General features: G+C 37.2%; 1 protein-coding gene across 4 annotated transcripts in view; it reads left to right on the plus strand.

The window, feature by feature from the left end:
* Nucleotides 1-21,936, plus strand: part of OLA1 (Obg like ATPase 1) — a 110,393-nt gene that overhangs the window by 15,366 nt on the left and 73,091 nt on the right. For 3 of the 4 annotated variants that reach the window (XM_069020635.1, XM_069020636.1, XM_069020634.1), the window contains one exon: nucleotides 8,188-8,315. The exons of the other annotated variant lie outside the window; for it this stretch is intronic. In XM_069020635.1, the coding sequence (XP_068876736.1) occupies nucleotides 8,188-8,315 (128 nt within the window). The remainder of the gene's footprint in view (nucleotides 1-8,187; nucleotides 8,316-21,936) is intronic. 4 annotated transcript variants of the gene reach the window in all.

The following is a 21,936-nucleotide window of genomic DNA, read 5'->3' on the forward strand; positions in this document are numbered from 1 at the left end:
CTTTTATTTGAATGGTCTTTTGACTTTCTACAGACATATGTTACTTAAAGTCAATGGATGTGGGCATTAGTGGATAGTTATATCTCCTGAGTTCACTTATGCTGCTTATATGATCTTTGTATTTCACTGTAATAGCAATAAAGCAGAGATAATTAATGATAATCCAGTAGGACAGTAGACTGAAGTAGCTTACTGGGCTGCTTGTGCTTGTCTGCCTGAGACTAACTCAGGAAAAGAAGGCTGTAGTCACAAAGATGCGCTACTGAATTGTAATTTAAATGTCTTAATTTCTCTGTATAGTCTTGATTTTGTTCTTCATCTTTATGTAATACGTTCTGTGGTAATTTTCTACTTGTTTGGTTTAGTAGACGTAATCCATCTGTGCATGCAGAATGTTTTATAAACAGTGAATTCTCTTTAAATTGGACTCTCGTCTAGCCTCAAGATTTTGTCTTTCAAAATCTAAAACATTTGGGGTTTTTTTCCCGTATATTACACTTAGTCTTCACATAACTGCAGTCATTGTTGGGAGATAGGGAAAAGAAAAAAGGGGTGACTTTGTCTTAACTGAAATAAAAGTGTGACAGTAGAAAGTGATCTTGCCTTGGTGCCTGCTGTGAACCAGGGCAGGGGAGAGGGACAGGGCTGGCAGTTGCTGTCGGTCCCACTGAGCTGGGATTGCTCTGCTGCAGCTAGACTGACTATTGCCAGGGACATTGCTGGTATGAGTTTGTGGCTGTTCTGCCATTGGAGGAAGAGTTGGGATCTTCAGGTACTGTTTGTTGCTTGAAGATCCATTCCTCCCTCGAAAAGGGGAGAGCCTCAGCTTCCTTGGGACTGGTGTGCTGTTACTTGTTAGGCCGTGCTGAAAGCTGACTGGTATTAATTGGAAATGTAAATAAATGTTTGTAAATGAAATCACATAGGCAACAATTTAGAGACTATTACCTACAGGTAAATCTGTACTTAATAGATTAAGGTACACTGGCAGAACTTGTAACCTGTGCTTTTTTCTTTCTGCAGCAGTGGGATGTATGTGACTGTTGACAATAAATAAGTTGAGTGATATAGACTGTACACAGAAGGTGGGCTCTAAGAACTTACGGTTAAAACCGCTATGTTGTTGCCAAATGATATAGATTATTTCTTTGAGCTTTGGTGTTACTACTACTTGCTTTTTGGTGTGAATGAAACTGTGGATACTAAAAAAAAAGAAGAAATCTTAATATATTAAACACAATTCTGAATGCTTGTTATTTTAAGGTATTTGTTTATATTATGTTACTAACTGAATGTATGTATTTAAACGATTTATTTGTTTGTTATAAATTTCATACAATATTCAGTGAAAACTCACTTGTTACCTTGTGCCCATGTGTAGCTTTTTCAGAAAGGAGAGGGTTTATTTTTTTATTTTGTTGTCCTCCTACCCCTGTTCCCCCAGTATAGGTACTTTCAGGCAAGGTTTTACAGACTAATGATTGGATTAGTTCCAGTTTAGTATTGGAAAGAGAGTATTTTCTGTAGGCTGATTCACTTCAGCAGGAACTAAAGCAGAAAGGTGTATTTCCCTCCCCACCTAATTTATGAATCCTAAGTAGGTAGCAGAGGATGAGGTTCGCTAATTTTGTAATGAAAAAGAGATGTTTTTCATCTCAACAAGTAGCTCCTGTCATGACAATTATGACACGGAAGCCAGAAACAGTTGCTCTGTTAACTGCAGTTAATATTTTATGGGACGTCGTGTGTTTAGGAGTGATGGGTATCTCACAAAAAAAAGAGCTGTGTGTATAGTGCAACTGAAGAAATTTTAGTAACTTAATAAAAGCTTTAATGAAGCTATTTTCTTGTGTATTTTTGTTCTAAATTTAATTAAAATGCTGCTTAATCACCTTAAACTTAAAAATTTTTTTTTTAGTGTAAGTATGTCAAACTCATGTAATTTGAACAGTGATTTGTGTCCTAACTCACAAATAGCTTGAAAGCCTCTGGGTGCATGTACCCACCACTCTTAGCCCATATGTCCTCCTGCCTATTGCCACAGCTGTAGTGTGCTGTGCCTGACCAGGAGATGTGCCTCAGGTGACTCTGGAGTCCAGCCTCACAATGATTTTCACTGAGGTGGTGGAGGAAACTGCAATTTCCTCTTCATTTGATTTATTTTGTGCCCCAATAATCTCCTTACTGCAATTATTTGCATTTTTTCTACTTTACTCCAAGCTACATGACTAAAAGAAGTGCTCAGGAAGAAGCACAGTAAGCCTAAGGTAATTAACCTACAGCCTAACTGTAAGTAATTACACCCAAAGACTGCATTGGCTGATAGAAATCAATCTGTCTGAAAATATTAATAAAAAAAGTGATTTTAAAGTCTGGTGTTTCTGGTTCCTCCCTTGCTTAAAATCAAATGAGGTTATAAGCAGGAGTGAGTCAAGAGAGGATGAATCAAGCTACTTAAAAAGTTGTCAGTATTTGTTTCATTCCTTGTTTTTGCCTGTGAGCTGCCTTGCACACATGCATTCACAAACACAAAGCTTATTGCAACCACAAACATTTCTATTTCACCTAGACTATTTCTAATCTATCTTGGATGTCCTTTTCAAACTTAAAATTTAAAGCAATTTTGGTTATCTCAAAGGAGGATAATATCTAAATTGCAACTGCCCCTCTTCAAGTCTAGCACTGTCCATTATAGTTGAGGATCTCGATCCTTTTTGTCAGCAGATTGCTTTGATTTGTTTTTTTGCATTGCAGATGATAAAATTCATTCATTCTGATCTTTAGTGCTCAAATGATGGTTACTGTACTAAATCTGAGTTAGTCCCATTGCTGTCTAGATGAAAGTCTGCAATATTAAATGAAAGTTCCCGTGAACTCATTGTAGGATAGCGTACTCAGATACGTGATAAAGTTTTAAAGTCAAAATTATGTAATCAGCTGCTGGAAAGCGTTTTGTAGAATTCAGATCAGCAGTGGGACTTTCTGAGGGACATCATGTGGGACTTAATCTATGTTTAAGAGGAACATTTACGTAAATGGAAACCACCTGTAGTTTCAGAGTGAGAGATCAATAACTTAGCAGGATGTAAATCTAACATATCATCATCTGTAAAAGAATTCCATTTCTTTACAGAAAATGACTGAAAATTGGTAACTATATCCTGTTGTTAATGTTATTTTTCCTTAGGTGTTACTAAGTTTGCCTGCTCTTCAGTTTGTTCTGAGCTTGCTTAAGTCAGCTGGGCTGTGATGCATGTTCTAGCACTGCATATTTGCCAGCAGTGAATGAAAAACTTCAAGTAATGGTGACTTGAGCCATCTTTTCTGCCTGATGGGGGAAGGCAAAATTTAATTAGTTGTATTTTGTTGGTGTAATAACTTACTGAATAGTTTGAGAATGCAGGTGTTTGGTATGTACAGGACATGGAGTATGTGTTTTAATCCACATTGAATCTCTTACCTTGTTATAATTCATATAAAGGCAATTTAATTAGCAGATTTTTTGCTTCTGGTTCATGTGCCATTAGGTTCAAGTCTTGTTTGTCAGTACCATGGATAAAATGCTATTATTGAAATCATTCTTGTATAGAAATGGCCAGGGTTCATCTGCAGTACCTAGTTCTTTGGAAGCAGATTCTTTTAACTGTCCAGTGAGGGATTTTGCTTACATTGGTCAAAACTGCTTGCAAGATTGATTGCAGGAGTTGTAATAGGGAGTACAGTCTCCTGGAAGAGGGAAGGACTGAACTGTTTGGAAATGAGCCAAAAATAGCAGTGAGGACAGACTGAGAGTTGAATGGCTCTCAAAGAGGTTGTCACAATATACACGTTCTCTTTCTATGTTGCTACATTTACTTCGGGTCATTTTGAATGCTAACAGATGACTCTGACTGAAGTTGTATGAATTTTCAGGGAGGAAGAAGAATTTCTCTTTTCTAACAGACTTAATGTAGCTGCTTTTAAAGGCATAAGAGCCTGTGTGGGAAGCAGGAGATGAGTAATACTTTTGGCTTTACCAAAGAGAAAGGGGAGCTGGACATTTTACCTTCATACTGAAGAATCTGGCCTTCTTGGTTGTGGGACCTAGGATCAGGTAGAGTTTGAGAGAAATTTCTTGAACTATTGAAGAAATGAGTAAAAAGTGAGTGTGTTATGAGTATTATCATCAAGGCTTGCTGGAAAACTACTGAGTTTAAATTTAGTTGAAGCTGTCATTTGGCTTTCCAGGGTTTCCTGGTGGAGGTGAAATTTAAGTAAACTGTATTAAATGCTGCAGAGAAACTAATGGGATTTTGGTTTTATTGGAGAAGAGAGACTGTGGAAACCTAGAAGAGTGAAAATCCAGGGAGAGAAACAGCATTTCAGTTATCATGTTTCAGTTGAAGTCACAGCTTCAGGTGTGTGCTGACTGTGAGTTTTTTCAACAAAGCAATTATTTGTGGAAACTCAAGAAATAAATGTATGCCTCTTCCCCTCAAATTTTGGAAAAAAAATTTTGCACAACAAATTGCAGATACCATATGTATATACATTTTAGAAGCAAAAAAGTAACTGGTTGCATTAATCCATTCAGAACTGCTATACTGGACAAAGAGGTCAGGTAAAGAAACTCCTCCTGTTTAAGTAACTGGTTTGGACTGAAATTTGAAACAATGAATTTGAAACTAAGTTTGTGAAAAAACTAAGCTAGTGAAAAAAAAGCTTTACCCCCTGCAAAATATGTAGCCCTATGGATGCATAAGCCTCTTATTCCTGAAGTGCCCTAACCACCAGACTGCAAAACTGTACTTTGTCTGGCCCAGGGAGTGTTGTGCTCTTTACTGCATGGTTGCTCATACAGTGAAGGTAGCACACTAACACAAACACAGTGCTGCTGTTTTTCAAAGTGGGGTAAAAAATCCCCGCCCAAGGATTATACCTGTGGTTAAAATATAGAGATACTTCTGGACTTGGTGTTCTGTTTCATATTAAATCCTTGTGACGTGCTTTATGGTAGCTTGGTGTTGCACTGATTTGTACAAATGATCAGTTGATGCCACCTGTTCCTGATGATCGTTTGAGGCTCAGTGACATTATGCTAATGCTGACTAATGAATCCTAGGAAATGGAAATTAATTTGTTTAGAGGAGGAGGAAAAAAAAAGCAAAATGCAGTTAAGTCTTCAATAAACCATATTCAAGATATACGATGCTTTCCACCCATTCTGTGCAGTGTTCTCTGTTTATTTTGTTTCATAATGTTTACTCTTTGTCCTTCAGAGTACAGGCAAGTGTGACTAGCTTGTGCCTTTTTCTGCTTTTCTGTGTATTCATCTTTCTATGATGAAACAGATTTAGACCTGGAAAGGTGTCTGCCAGTGGGGATACTTTTAATTTGCTTGGAACGTGAGCTTTGTGATACCCGAAGTGAAGGTGAGAAAGCGCCCTGGAAACCCACATACTTCAAAGGACTCTTGCTTGTATTACTCAACTGTGAAAGAAATGTGCGGGGGTTTTCTTTCCATTGTGTAGCAAATGAGGTTGATTCTGGTGATAGAGTGACCATTTGCATATGAAGGTATCTGTCTTGCTCTAATGTGGCATCTTTGTAGTGAAAGTGTGAATTGTTCTGATGGCTGGCCAGGAAGTTAATCCTACCAGAAAGGTGAGAGGGGAGCATAGAACCTTCCTTACACCACCTTTGTTTTCCTTAAAACAGAGTTTAAAATTACAATGGAGAAGTGCTTTACAGAGTGGCATTTTTCTGTCTTGCTTTTGAGTGAGCATCAAAAACCAAAGACTGGGAAGTTGCCGCGGTTTCTTTTGAAGTATGTTGGTTCTCTTTGTGTCAGGCAAAAGGATTAATGCACTAATAGGTACTGGCTTTTGTCTTCAGACTGCGAGTTACTATTGCTAGTGCCTTAAATAAGGATTTGCTGTTTCTGAGTTTGTGTAAAAAAAAAAAAAAATAGTGGGACAGTCATGTTCTTTTGACTGCATTCCACGGCATTAACTTGCAGCACACAATATCTGTCTTCCCCAGGATGAGCCCTTCTTTTCATGGGCCTAGTGAAGTTTAAAGTCAACATAACTGTGTACCTGAGTTTAAGTAACTTATTGTATCATGTTACAAAATTGCTTCTTTCTAAGTACATCACAAAGATATTAATTAGATGAAACATGTCATTAAGTTCCTTATTTATTACACCTGACAGGTTTAGTGACACTTTGAACTTCACCTTGGTAAACAAAAAGATTTTGTCCAGATCTTGTATTGTGAAATTATTTTACTTGAAAGAAATAATTTTTCTTTGGAAATGTTAGAGCAAGATTGAAAACAAAACCTTTAGGTCACCACTTTTCCAGAAATAATTGATGTTCCATACTCAAACAGATTCTAGTGAATCATCTCTTCCCAAATTAGGGAGTTGATTTGAAGTGAGGAAGCATATCTGCTGATATGTGTTATTTACAATCAAAGGGAAGTGGGGTAGCACCAAAGAAAAAAAGTTGAAATTGTGTTTTGTTCTACCTAAGTCAGTTGCTCTGAGCAGAGGCAACGATCCATAGATTTCTGTAACTATGTTTTTTTCTGTCTGGACTATAGCTGCCATACCAGGCACTGGGATAAGAAGAGAAGGGTGATTTTCCTGCTGGTGGAGTATCCTGCTGTTACAGATTTGACAGCAGCCTTGTCATATATTTCAGTATTTGAAAAAACGTATTTATCAGCATGTTGTGACACTGATAAAAATAAAGCTCATTTTGGGCTGTGGACAGTAAAGATTTCAGAAGTGTAATAGTGCTCAGAGAGGGTTTCTGTAAGGGCTGCCCAGGAGGTTACTGGCTGGGTCATTCTAGCCCTCATTCCCACCTTTGTGGTTGTTTCTGTCTGTGAGCAGCACTGCAAAGGTAGGTCTTTGGAAAAGGCATCTTAAGGTACACCACAGAATTTATATTTTTGGATTTGAATCTGGTGTTGAAGAACACTCACCACAGAACAGAACACTCCGCTTTCCAATCAGCTCTCTCCGCGCACGCCGGCTCTAGGGCGTGTCTCACCCCTCTCGCTGGGGGTGTGCAAGCCCTGGGTTTGGGTGTTTGCCACTGTACTTACTGCCAGTGAAACAAACAGTGAGCTGCTGTGTTAGTCCTAGTGTAGTGCTAATGAAATGTGATGGTGATAAAGTGTTTGATGGGAATGAACTACTGTTCCAGCTACTTATTTTGAAGCCATCAAGCTGGAGATCTTGAGACTGTGGTGTGTGGTTTCTGGTCTTTCACAAGTGAGGGATTTGCAGCATTTCAGTGTGGTTCTCTCTGCCACTGTTCATGATGATGATGTCATTTGCATAGAACATATGAAGGTGCTTTTAGTAAATGCCATATCACAAGGTGTTAGTGATTTCCTGTTTTTTTTTCCAACTCGCCTGGATTTTGAGAAGTAATTTGGTTTAGGGTGTACATGTAAAGTTTAATGCCACTAAGTTATTTTTTCATTTTAAAACAAGTTGAGGATTTGTGGAGGATAGAAGGTTTGAAGTCTATAAATTTCCCATAACTTTAAAAGCTTTTTTTCTGTTTTTTTTCAGTTAATTTGAACTTAATGTCTATTCTGTTGCTATATAAAATGTCATATGAACATGTCTGCTTAACCATTTGCTGTTCAGTCTGGTGGAAAACATCACAGCTGTTTACATTATAATACCACCTTATCTGCTTTTTTTCCAAATTATTTGCATAACCCTGATCACTGCTAGTTTTAATCACCACTGTATTAAAAAACCCCTGCTCTTGTCTTCTGAGAAAGTTGCATAACTTACTGAACTAAATGGTAACCTTCGAGGTGTGCAATAGCAGAGCACAATGGCCTTTTGTGTCTTACCCTTTGGTCCTGGGAATGCTGTGCACTACACATGATACATCTATGCCTCAGTCTTCCAGGCCTGCTCGATTATTGTTAAGTTGTCTGTATGATTCCACACTTCAAAACTAGTTTACTTAATTTTGCATAAATAGTTACAGAGAACTTAGAGAATGGGTGTTTTACGTGCAATGGGAGGAATTTTGTCTTACACATTCCATACTGTGATGTTTGACTTGTTCTAAAAAAAACAAGTGTTGGATTTTCATGTTCTGAATTTATTTCTGTGCCCAAAATTTTGGCTAATATGCTTTAGTAAAGAAACGTTTGACTTTTATATTTCAGCAAAATTCCAGCATTTCTGAATGTGGTGGATATTGCTGGCCTTGTGAAAGGAGCCCACACTGGACAAGGCTTAGGAAATTCCTTCTTGTCTCACATAAACGCCTGTGATGGGATCTTTCATCTGATGCGTATGTAAACTTATTTATCTGTTTTTTCTAGCTTAAGGACAGCATTGTTGTACTGTAATTAATAACTGTGGAGCAAATATCCATTACAGTTTTAACCTTTACCATTCAATTCAAAGCCATCAGGTCTGTCTTAGGTTTTCCAGTCAAGACAATCCTCATCCTCTGCTATCTAACAGGTACACCTTTCTTCATTAGCATTGTGCTGAAGACTTAAACTGGGAAATCTGCAGTAATGATGTGTTGTTTTCTTTTCCAGCAGTGCATGGCAGTTTATTTAATTTCATGAAGAAAGAGGAATGGAATGTGTTAGTGAAAGACAGAAATGGAAGTAGAAATCTGCTGCTTTTGTGAATCCTTAAACTTTCCAGTTCCTGAGAGAATGAAGTTTGTTGCCTTTTACCAGGGTTTGGTCCGAGTTCCTGATGGACTGTGTATCTTTGGGAACCAGTGCTCTGAAACCAGCTATCAGTTTTCAGCCTGGTTGGGTGGGCACTGAACACTGAATCTCTGCAGTCACAGTAGAAAGTGGCTTTAAAAGAACTCAGGCTAGCTGCTGCTATTCAAGGGCAAGAGGTAGGGTGTGGATACAAAAATGCTGCTAGCAAGGATTTTCTTGCTATTTTCTAAGTCCGTGAGAGACTTTTCTCTCTCACAGAAGAGGTAGCAGAGTTATGTAAACAACCAAACACCTGCAGCCTTGAAAAGTCTTGTTAATGGTATAGTAGAAAAATATTTTGACAATGGATGTTTTAGGATTTTAGCCAATCACCCTAAGGGGTGGCTGATCCTTTGTCCAATTAGACTATGAAGAAAAAAGTCTGTAAAAGAGTTTGTAAAATAATTAAATAAATCAATCTTGCTGCACAGTTCCTGCCTGCTAGATCTTCTCTCCTCCTCCCTATGGCTGTGGGACACGGTAAAATACCTTAGGGTATTTTTCTTTTAGTAATAGTAGGGGACTGGAGGGTGAGACTTGTATGCCAGCAAGCTGGAAAGGAGGTGTTGCTGAAGATGAAGAGAAGATAATGATAAAATCTTGGTAAGAAGAGCTGTGGCAGGAACTGATCTGGGGACTGTGCATTTTCAAACCATGAAAAATTTAGTGTTTGTTTTCATTTTTATTTGATCTGGAACAAATTTTCACCTTTGGAACAAATCTCTGGAGCAAATTTTCAACACTTTCACTGAAAGTGTTGCTCCCCATCTTTATGCTGTCGTGATATACACTGCTACTGCCTGTGGTAATGGCCAGCATGGGAAGCAGAGTCCTTCAGAGAATTGGTCTTTTTCTTATTTATGGATGCCAGGCAGGAAGTCAGAAGCAGCTCATTGTGCATTTGTGCTGTAAACTTCAAGCTCTGCATGCCTGAATATATTGAAGAAAAGCTTGTTAGACTTTGACTTAGCTTGGCTCAGTTGGTAATTTTGCAGTAAGCAGTTTGAGAATTAACCAAGTTGTATTAATTAAGGTAACAATAGGCAAGGAAGTGGCCTGACAAGAAAGGAGAGCTTTTGTTGAATATGATGAGACAAACTTTGGGTAGCTCACCAAAGGTATTTTATAATTCTAGGCTAAAGGTTTTGATCCTGTTTTCTTTATTCATTGAGGATGTGTTAAACTGTGTTTTCTTTAGGACAGAAGGTTTATTTGTGGGTTTTTTTAGCTTCCATAACAGAATACACTGTTGTTACCTCTTTGTGTTCTGAGATGTTTTTTGAAGAAGGATGTTGCCTATCAGTTGATCCACCACAAGGCACACAGGTGAGCTCTTACATGGCATAAAGATGAGGACAAATGCGGTGTGTTTCCACCTGGCTAATTCTCTACTTTCCTTACTTTATTTAAAAAGAGACAGTACCCCCATCTTGAAATGGCTGTGAATTTTCAGCCTTCAAGTTTCCATATCCTTGTTTTACTGTTACTTCTCCTGAGAGAAGTGGTTTTCATTAAATCAATAAAAACATTGTTTATATGTCTAAAGTATATTTTAATACATGCAAAGAAACAGGCGACACATGGCAACCACACATGGTAGGGTAATAGGACAAGTAAAAGGAGAAGTAAGTTTGTGTTGAGCACCACTATTTTTATACATGATTAGTGACAGTATAAAGTAGACTCTCTTAGCTCAGCAAACAAGGCAATTAAGTCTTCCTCTTGCAGAATGGAGCAATCCATTCTTGGGTTTTGATACTTTGTTTTTTTTTTTTTTTTCTGTAAAAGTGCACAAACTAAAAATGATTAACTGGTATTTAAACTAAACCAGTTGGTCTCCATACACTTACAAAGAAAAATTGAAAAGAATTAAAGAAAAATTAAAAAGAAACTGGTTATACCAGTTTCTTAGGGGTAAGGGTGTCATTTACTTCTGGCCACATCCAGTTATGAAAACCTGAGACAGGTATACTTCCTTGCTTACTGGCTGAGTGAATGGGGGATGAAATTTTGAAATGGTTGTCTGTCCTGGATAGTGGTGTTTGCAGTCCCATAGTAACCTGACATGTGCTTAAGGTACCTACAGCTTTGTTAATCTTCCAAGTTTCACGGTTTAAGTTGGAACATTTCTGACAGTTCTATTCTCCATGTTTCAGGTGTACTGCAGTTTTAACTGAGGCAGCAATGTTTTTTGTAGTGACAGAAGGCAGGCTGTTTGAAGGTTGTGGTAGTGTTTCTTTCACAGTTTCATGGCTTTAACCACCTTTCAACTTTTATGGTAGACCTGTTCCAAGTACTTGTAGAAAATTACTTTCTTTGTATGGTGAACTATAAATGGAAACTTCGTTACAAGTGTAAATTTACAAATTACGCTTAAACAGTGCTTCAGTGAGGAAAATGGTAGATATCAGTATTTAGTCCCTGCTATAGCTCTGTCAAGTTTTTGAACGTACTGGATGTTAAACAGCCAGAGCTCTTCATGTTTTTGAATTTCTCTTCCCACTGATATTCTGCAGTCCTAGTTTTCTAGAAAATATGTTTCACATTTTTCTCTTATTTTTAGTTTCTTTAATGAAATCCAGTCATTCTCTTCAAAGGTACAGAGATTGGGAGGAAGCTTGTCTGTAAAAGTACTTTGCTATCAAACTCTCCTTTTCAATTAATAAAAACCATTAGTGTGGGATGCCAAGTGTTTGAAGTAGGGCAGGCGACACTGGGTTTTGTGGAAGAACCTGAGAGCTCACCTGTGCCATCCCCTGGTGTGCCAGTCCTGCAGAGGATGGTGTGAGCTGCGTGTGGTGCTGGGGGAGTGTGGGCAAGGAGGGCTGGGAAGCTCCTGCTTTGCTCTTCTGGAAGTGCTCTGACTTCATAGCAGAGGAGCTCTGGCTGCCTTTTAGCAGCAGGCTTGGGAGTTTGGTAACTGATAATCCGTGAAATCTTGTTCTTTGTGATAAGAGTGAAAGAACTATGAAGCTAGGTAAACATCCCCTGCAGTCTTACAGAAGTGACTGGTGTGACCAATGTGAATGGGTTCCTAGAAAGCTTTAATTGCTTTTACTCCAGTTTTATGTTTGTTAAAACTGGAAATGTTTAGTACACCCCCTGGTTCTGCTTCCTTCAGGGTTTTAGGTAACTTCTAAAGTTGTTTTGTCATTATTTAAAGCTTTGATAGCTATGAATCATGTCAGTTGAGTAGTTTATTCTTACTTGAAAAAAGCACCAATCAAAACTGAGTTTGACAATATTTTTGCATATTTTTGCTCAGAATTTGAAATCAAGTTGACTTAATTTTATTTTTTACCATCATGAGTGTTAATGGCAACTCGCAGTAATACTGCCAGTGTTTTGATTTGCCTGCAAAAATCAGAGTGATGATAAGGTTATTTAACTGACTAAGATACGTCATCCTTTTTCACTTTTTTGACTTTCTATAAAAATGTTCTATTTTCTATATAAAGATGCTAATCATCTGTAGCTTTTATATACTTGAGGCATGATGCATTTTTCCCCCATATTCTCTCACAAGAAATCATACCTGCTGATTGCTGCTCCTGAAATCCAACTGCTACTGAGAGGAGGGATGTGAGGATATCACTTAGCCACACTCCACTGCACTAGCATTTCAGTGAACAAAAGTATGAGTTACATCTCATCCTTTTCAGCATGTGTCTTCTGTGCTTTGGGAATCACAGTGGCTCAGTTTAGCTTGGCTGTGTCACTTCTAATATCTGAAGCTCTTTTTTCATCTTTATAATGGGTCAAAATTCACCTTGAAATGATGTAAACATATCTGTCTTTAAAAAAATTGTTGTCTTTGACATACTTTTGTTCAATTTTTTGAAGATGCTTTGGTTTCGTTTTATATTACTAAGTGTAATTGACACCTGTTAAAAAAGGGTTGCCTCTTTACAGATACAAACCTTTCACTCCTAAGCCACTGAAGTTTAAAAATAGTGTGCACATATTAAACTTGTTAGTGTTACACAATCAAGATGTATCATGCATTCTATTTGAGTAGATGATAGTTCCTATTGAAATTTTCTCTTCTTATTTATTGTTAGAGCAACTGAATTAAAGTGTAATAAAATATTTGGAGTGGCTCACAGTTCAGCTAAACTTTCAGTTGGCTTTCAGTAACTTCTCCATATTAAATCCAGAAATTGTGAAAGCTTTCAAATTAAACAGGCAGTTGTGTCTGTGTATTAACCTAATGCTTAGGGTTTTTTTGTTTGTAGTTTTGTTTGTTCAGGATTTTTTTTGGTTAAATATTGTACAGTGTTTTGATTTTGAGAAAAGGCTTTGCATAGGAGATTTTTCTGTTCACAGAGTTAGGAAAATGGCATTCCTCTACTCCTTTTAGCAAAATCATCACCAAAAGTGAAATAATTTATATTTGCATGACTGTTCTTGCATTGCATGTTGCAATTTCAGGATATCAGGTCATAGAAATAAACGAACCAGTGGTGATTGTCCTAGGCCATGTGTAACCTGTCTTTGAATTTTACCTTTCCATATGCAGATACTAAGCCCACTGTTTTGAAAAGGAAGGGAGGTTATTAACAAGTTTATGGAGATGGATACAAATTCGTTTATCATTAGCTTTTCCTCATTTAAAGAAATGCTTCTGTTGCAGGAGAGGAGGGTTTTTCAGAGGTCGCTTAGCTGTGTTTTACTTCAGAGCTTTTATTCATGTAGATCTCCTCCCTACAGTAGCAGTTTTGTACCTTCAGGCAGAAGCACAATGCACATGTAGTGAATGATCCCTGGCTGCATCTCATCAGGCCTTTGCAAACCCTCTTGCTACTCTACCACATTCTGTGGTGATGAGCGAGGCTGGGTACAGTCCCTTCTCAAAGCAGGTGAAGTTAAGCTCTGTGGCAAGCAATGTTCTAGAGGGGAATTCCATAAGCATACGAGTCTTCATTCCCCTTTTAGATAACTGAAGCAAAAGGAAGCATGTTGGAATAAACTTTTTTTTTTGTTTGAACACTGTATTCAGTTTGAGGCAAAAAGACCCCACAAAACACTTGATAAAAAAGGGATTTGAAGAGACAATGAGTCATCAAAGACTTATTCTCTAGACATACTGCATTGACACAAGATTTCTTGCAGGGAAACACATGGAGTTGTCATTAGTGTTGTGTACTAGCTTTAAGCCATCTTGGAGAGCTAATGCTGTCTAGTGCTGCAGGATTTTTCTCACTGGATCCAAGGATGGAAGCACAGCAGACTTTTTTCTCAGAAATAATGTTGGTGGAGAGAAGAAACATTTGTACAGACGTCTGCTCAAAGAAGCTTCTTGAGAAATGACCATGTAGGATTGGAGTGTTAGTGCAGCACCCAGCAGCAGAGGCAGTGGATGTAAATGAAATGGAAGTAGATTATGAGTCAGAGCAGGCATCACAGTGGCCGTTGTCTTTCTTATGTGCCTACTCTTCGATGCAAGAACATGGACAGGCTTAGGATGAAGGCTGATGCTCAAAAGCAGTTGTTTGTAGAAGCATTTGAAGAGCAGAAAAGGACCTTGTGTGTGCTTTGGATTCTAGTACATTATTGTCCAAAATGTTGATAGTGGAATTAAAGGACCGGGATGGGATTCTAGTGAATCTTCTCTCATGCAGTTTCAGTTACTACTACCTTGAAACCTAAACCTGCAAGAGGGAGGGAGGCATTTTGTACACCAGCATCCTGTTCGATAGATCAGTGCCAGTGCAGGATCAACTAGCTTAATTTGGCCAGCTGTGGAAAACTTAACTAATCAGATTTTTCACTTAGGTGAGAAGATAATTATGGGGAGGGCAATAATCTCGTATGCTGAACAATTGCAGAAGAACTTTGCAAGATCCGTTGTTGTCCTTGAACATAGCGTATTTGAGATACAGGAAATCACATTGTAAAACCACTCTCATCTCCTGTTTTATTGCTGGTGTTTCTTTCCTTTTGGTGTGCATACATGAACAAAATTTGTGGGTTTGTACCCCAAAACAGTTTGCAGTATGTTGTTTGGAGCTTTGTCTCCAGCAGAGGAGTGAATTTGTTTTCCTGGGCACGTGGTTGTAGATTGTGGAACAAGTGCTGGAAAATGTGAGTTAGCTTTTGTCTTTATTAACAGTGAATTACATTGCCAGACTAAGTGAAAGTGATACCTGAGCTTTAATCCATATTCCTCTAAGGCCAGGTAGTTACAGTTTAAAGCACAAATAAACTCAGGTAAGGTTTTAAATAGGTTTCATTCTCCAATTTCTCAAAAGTAATTGTTCTGAGAGCTGAATAAGCCTCCACAAATATATGGATATTAGGAGCAAAAGTTTGTATGTATCATTTTAGTCCATAAAAATTAAACAAATGTCTCAAGGATATACTTTACTTCTTCAGAAAGGATGAGAGCTATGAATGTTCAAATACTATGTTACTAATCAAACAGCCCAAAATTTGTTTTATGTTGAGGTTGCCTTTTGATGTCACAAATTGAATTTTGATTGTATAGTACCTAGGAGGTTTCTCTTCAGTCTCAAATATTGTAAAGTCTGTAATTTTATTTAATTACTTATTGAGAAGGAAAACTACTGTTTGTGCATTCTTCCCTAGCCTTTATCGTAGTTTGATAATGCTAGATTTGTTAGTATCACGCTAATTGAAGTGACACTGGATTTTGGAATCCACATTGTCATTCATCTTTAGCATAATATCCTATGCCTTTTTATGTCCAGTTTCTTTTTTGTATCAGAACAGATGAAAACATAAAATTTCCTGTCTATAAGGCCACCACCCTTGCTAGCGTAGCAGCATCTAATGCAGTTCTATTTATAGATGGAACTTGTTAAGTTTCCTCAGCAGGGACTTAAAGCTATGACCTCGTAGGCCAGAAACAGGAGAGCTACCTACTGAGCTACAAGGGCAATCTCTCAATTCTAAAGAATACATAGAAAATTTCTAATATACTGTACTGTGAGTCATAAAGTACTTGACCAGTAAATCCTCCCTCCCCTGAGAATAAAGACCAGGCAGGCTATCTTTATTGAGTCATTGCTATTATTTGACCTAAACTACTTTTATTATAGTTCTGTGTACATGATTTGGCAGTGTGTAATTGCTATTTAGGCAATGCAGATGAGTTTTTCCTCTGTAATACTTTAAAGAAATCATCAGTGTGTGATAGAGTTGGGGTGTTCAGGTGACTGTTCCTGAAATACATGTTTACCTGTTTGAGTGGGTGTCTTTGCTGATGGTGTAGGGTATCCTGACTTTTTAAAAACAGTGATAGTTTGATAATTTATTAATAATTTTTTATTTGCTGTTCCATGGACTTTCTTGAAAGTTTGAAGGGAAAAGTACTGCAGATGGATTTGATTTGTTTTTCTAATGTGAAATGTGAAAGCCTGTTTTCCTTTGGTCAGAGGAAGGTTACCTCAGAAAAGGTAAAGTAACAGTTCTTTGCGAGACTGTAGGAACAGGAAAAGGTAAGTGGCTGAGTATTTTCACTTTAATTAGCTGCATGATCAGAAAGGTGAGTGGTCTGTAAACTGAGAATATTATAGCATCCATTTCATAAAGTTGCTTTTGAGAAAGTGCTTTCATTTTTTTAATGCAGAGTTTTAAGGAAAACTTTAAATTAGATAGGTTCCTAGAAGCACTTCTGTTTCTCAGTTGAATCATAGATGGCTATGCTTCCTAACACATCTGAGGGCATGGTGTGCCCTGGGTTTGCAAACGACAGTAGGAGTTCACTGTTGCTGCTCAGGGGCTCCTTATTGCTGTCCCTCATTGCTCTGCAGTAGAATATGCAGTTGAGTCAATACCAGATGAGCTGAGGTGACAATTTCCGAGGCTTATGTGACTTCAGTATTAAAATAGACAAGGAGCAGTTTACTTATGTGATTTGCTGTGTACTGAACAGTGGAGTAACTACTGCAAATTAAGACCAGGAGGGCTTTGAGTTTCTTATTCTGGTGGTAAGTTACTTTTCCTAGACAAACTGAACAAGGCTTCCAAGTTAGTTAAGATATGCTGTTGTAAGACTTAATTAATGTATACCTCCTTTTTGTTCTGTGTCAAGCAAATTTTTCTGAGATCCTTGGGGTGTCAGTTTAGAGTTCCTTTGTCTTTGCCTATGAGAGTTTCTGAGACTGTTTAATAAACTGACAGAGAAACCTCTGGTTCAGTTTCCTTTCAGAATTGCTATTTATTGGAGCAGCCTGGTTTCTACGATGACCAGAATGCCACTTTTAGAAAAACAGGTGTCTGTCCTTGTCCAAGTCATATGTTGTGCCAGACTTGTACACTGGATGAGAAAGTCTTCAGCGAGCTGAGGCAGCTCTGTACTCCGACATCTTTTCTCATGGATATGCTGCCACTTTCTTCTGTGCTGTTGGAAATGATTGTGAAACCGTGTAGTGAAAGGGCTTTTGGTTTTTAAAAATAACCATATTCTTCTTGCTGGGTTATTTTAAAAATAGGTCATTTCTTTAATCAGATTTAATATGTAATTCAGCAAACAGTCATGCTGTTCTAGCTGAGGGAGCATTAATCTGAGATTGGTAAAATGAAAAATGTTTGTAAAAAGGCAGCCATAGGAAATATGCGATGCCAGTTGTATCCTTTTTTTTTTTTTTCCCCCTTTTTTTTTTCTTCCAAGTTTGCAAGACTTAGGCATGTTTTCTTTCAAACCTTGCATGTTGTCCACTGGAGTCTGAAGAAACCTGACTTTCTTATGACTGTTATTTATGCTGAGATGTTATTGAGATGCAGGGTTTGGTTGCAGATGTGCCTTTGTGCTGTTGTAGTGCTAAAGTATTGATGTGGAAATCTGCTGGCTTCTTTTGGTGAGCTTTTAATAAAGATAGTTGGTATGTTTTCAATATGTTTTCCAGACTTTCTCTTCTGTCCTGATGAAGTCCAGCTTCACATTGGCTGAAGATGAAGTTTTACTTCTCTACTTGGGTTTACACGGAATTATGTATTAACCGGTTATCAATGGCATCTCAGCAGAAATTATTATGGCCTGGTTTTTTTTTCTATTTGGTACTTGTCACTCTTGTATTTGCTCCTTTCAGTTTCTCCCAGCTATTTTTTAGTGTATTTCAAGATAAATTTTTATCCTGATACCTTCTGCGGAAAACAGAATTAGCACTGGGATGGATTTAAGTGCTGGATGTTTGTCAGCAGTAGTTGCTAGAGCTGCTTTGGAAACTGTTGCTTTAGGTTTTGATGCCAGGGGTTCTCTAGCCCCAAACAGCACCCTGGAGCCTCAGTGCCCGGAGACAATTAACAAAGTATCAAGCCAAACGTTTATTTGTATTTGTGAAATACCTCAGAAATGCTACTTTTGGTTCTTATTTTGGGTTTTACAGTTAAAGTGAAGCTTCATCTGTTGTTGATAAAATAGCAAGAAGATTATTCAGAACCTCAGTGTTTATCTTTAGGTATGTAATTAAATTTCTGAGTATTCAAGTAATACATGGTTAATTTGTTTTCTATTAAAATTAGTTCAAAAGATTTTCTTTGCAAAATCAAACAACATGCCTTCTTCCTTCTCTCTACCTTCTTCATTTTCTCCCTCCATCATACAGGTTTTTCTCTTGATAAGGATGATGGTAGAAACTTCTGTACCTTAAACTCACTTTACTAGTTAAACTGTTAAAATAAGTTTGAGCATGGGTTTGCATTTCAGTACTTACCTAGATACCTGTTACTGAGAAAACAGTTCCTTGATGCTTATGGAATATTTTTTGCACCCAGCTTTGGTAATTTGAGGTGAAAATTGATGTCTCAAAACTAAATAGCAATAGAAATGGGAAGTTGAGTGTGTGAAAGACTTTGAAAAGGGAGGAAATGTAGAAGTACAGGAATGTAGGCTACCTGAGAGGGATTACTTGCTTTCAGAGAAAATATGGAAAGAAGCAGAGGGAATCCAAAAGTTGGGCAGTTTAAGACTCTGTTTGGGTTCTCTGAAGTGTCATAAAGCAGAAAAATTAATTCAATGAACATCACCATAGAAATTTTGTGTGTGTGTGTAGTGTACAAGATAAGAAATATTGATGTAATATTTTTTAATTGTTAGGGATGGCATGGTAAAATTGCCATGCAGAGGAAAAGTCTAATATGTAGTATGTGAGTTTAATGTATCTAAACCAGCAAACACTAAAATGTTTTAATCATAAACAGATTATTATTTCATAGTTTAATTATAAGGCAGAATATAAAGATTGTTTTAGTATTCTTTTTGCATTGTTGTCTTCTCAACTTACCTTCCAGTTTTTAAAAAATGTAACAAAATCAGTGAATACTGCTCTGGGTTATTTTATTTTTAATTTTTTAATCTGAATTATCTCTGTTTTTATGGTGGCTTTTATTTTGCTTTTATTTTGCACTTAAATGCAAATGTAAATGAAGTATTTTCCTCCATTGTGAGTAGCATAGGTGTTTTAAATATTTTTTTAATAACTCTTCACGTGCTTAAAGAAAACAAAACTGTTCACTGGACTCTGCAGTATTTAGAAAAAAAACATGTCGTTTCTGTAATGCCACTCTTGGCCCAAAACTACATTAAGCAACAACTGAAATGCATCACTTTCAGTTGGATTTAAGACTTGAAAATACACTTCCAGAAATTTCCTTCCAAGTGTACCACAATATTCAGCTAGTGTTTGGGATGGATATAGAAAAGACAGTCAGCAAGAAAATATAAAATTTCTTGTCTTAAGCTGATTTTAATTTATATATCACAAGATACTGTTTAAATATTGAATGCTTTGTGCAATTACAAAACGTTGTGAGTGTAGGCAGATCTCAAGTCAGTGGGATCCAGAACCTTACCTCAGTTTCTGCTTTTAGGAAAATAACAGATAATTTTCCCTGAGCCAGAGTTCATCTTTGTAGTTAGTATGTTGAGCTTTTATTTGTCGAGATTGTTTAGTCGTTATGATAAAACATATTATAAAAATTTTGATAATGAAGAGTTAAAAAGCTCTTAGTGTTTTCTTTTTATAAGCCACCTGTTGCCTTAGATGCATATGAATTCGAACAAAGTGCTCATCACTTGTCAGCCATCAGTGGCAGCATAAAAATTACTTGTGGTGCTTGCTTTGCAAGAAGTTCTTTTGTGTTTGTGACATCAGCTTTGTTTTATACAATTAAAGTATTACACGCTAGAATAATCTAAATTGCAACCACTAAATGGTGATGTAGTTCTTTTTTCATAGAGCTGAATTTGTTTACTGGTTGTATACAGCTATTGACTACTGTTTAACATGACATGTCCCTTTTGCTTAGAACAGTCTTTGGAAAAGGTGGTTTTTTGTGTCCTGTTCTTGTCTCCCACCCCCTCCATTCCTCCTTCCCTCTCCATTATGAAGAGCTTTTCTCGTACTTTTTTTAACAAGTAGATAAAAATACATGCTAGGCTTCAGGGGTTTTTTTTCCAACTAGCAAATTAATGGCACATGATGATATTGCAACAGAGAAAAAAGCCTTGCAGTGAAGTGATCTGGACTGCAGGAGATGTTTTGTTCCATATGAACACGTTTTGACATGAACAGAATAGTTTTTGTTTGCACGGTTTAAAATAAAACCGCAAGCAAACCACATTTTTCTGATTCTGACCCTCCTGTACTAATGACTGTATAGATACCTATTGAATGGCTTTCTCTGTTGGAAATACCTAATCTGTGATGTTCTGTTCCTCTGTTTTTGCTGTATTTTTCTTTTATTTACATGTCTTCCCATTTCAAAGTGAATGGGAGGAATTTGCATGTGCCTTGGTTATGATTTCTTAAAGTTGTTCTCCTTGTGTTAAAACAGATATTCAGTGCTGTAGAAATTAGTGGAAAATCTGCTGTCTCCTTCTCAAATTACATTGTATTGAATAAAATGTGATTTTTGTGGAAAATTCAACCAAGTGGGTGAAATTAGTATAGTTTTTTGTATGTTGGCTGAGCAGGCAGTAGGCCTGTCTTGCTCCCCACAACCTTAGGAAAGGCATAACATCTCTTCAAATTTTCCATTTACTTAAAGTCAGGCGAGGCATAGTTCACATTTGAAGAAATTAGGCTATATTAAAGCTACCTTATTACTGATTTTGTATTCAATTGCTCTGTTTTTGGAAGGAATACGTCATGACAGTGTAATTCTGTATTAATTTGTGTGCAGGAGTTACTGGCTCTACTGAATCTGTGATAAAATCTCTGTGGCTGCATACTAGTCCTGGAGCATTAAAGGCTCCCTTCAGCAGTCACCCCTCCTCCTTGGGCCTGAAACACTGAGACAGGACCATATAAATTCAACTTTCCTATTTTTTCACGCTGATCTAGTAACTTGCCCTTCTGAGGAATAATCCAAGTTAGAGGTTTAGATAGAAATAAAGTTTAAAGTAGCTTACAGTCAAATAATGACTACAGCACTGTTCCAACAATAATCCTGTAGGGATGGGATATGAAAAGGATATAAATGCAAGCTAAAGACCATGCAAAACAGTATTAAAAAATACAGCTCTCATATAGTCTCCTTCCGTACAGTGGCTTTGGTAAGAATATGATTTTTTTTAAGCTGATAAGCCATTAACAACATTCACTTTATTAAGATACTTTTATTATTCCAGCATAATTCTAAGCTGCTAACTGGCTGATTATTAATTCATGTTCTTATCCTTTCACATGTTTTCCTGTTGTCATTTTTCCTAAAGTGTGTATGTAAGCAAGTAGGGAGAGAGAACAAAAGTGACCTTTCAAAGTACTTCTGTATTTTTTTCCAGGGGTGCAATTCTTCTATTTAGTCATACTGTGTGATTCAGATTCCATGAATTGCAGTCAAGTTCTGCTCAGTGTGAATAAAGATGGTTTGGTCTGAACCCTAACTAATCAGTGTATATTTATAGAAAACAAAAATAAACATCTTCCCCTCTTCTGTATTGATTACTTTTGCAGACTGACATTAAGGTGACTGTGCCATTTAGAGTGAATAATTTAGTGTATGAGTTAATTGATTGTTTACAAATTCACATTGTTCTCATGAGGAGATTGAATGTTTCCTTCTAGTTGATTTGTCCCACACTGAAATAAAATAGCAACACTCATATGCTTGTTTAAATTTAATTTCCCCCCCTCTCTGTATGTGTTCACTGCGAGTGGTTTTGAGTATTAATGGATTCAGTTGCATTCTGAATAAATAATTGGGGGGAGGGGGTGTCAC

The sequence above is a fragment of the Aphelocoma coerulescens genome, chromosome 7, assembly GCF_041296385.1.
Source record: "Aphelocoma coerulescens isolate FSJ_1873_10779 chromosome 7, UR_Acoe_1.0, whole genome shotgun sequence".
In the NCBI taxonomy this organism is placed as follows: domain Eukaryota; kingdom Metazoa; phylum Chordata; class Aves; order Passeriformes; family Corvidae; genus Aphelocoma; species Aphelocoma coerulescens.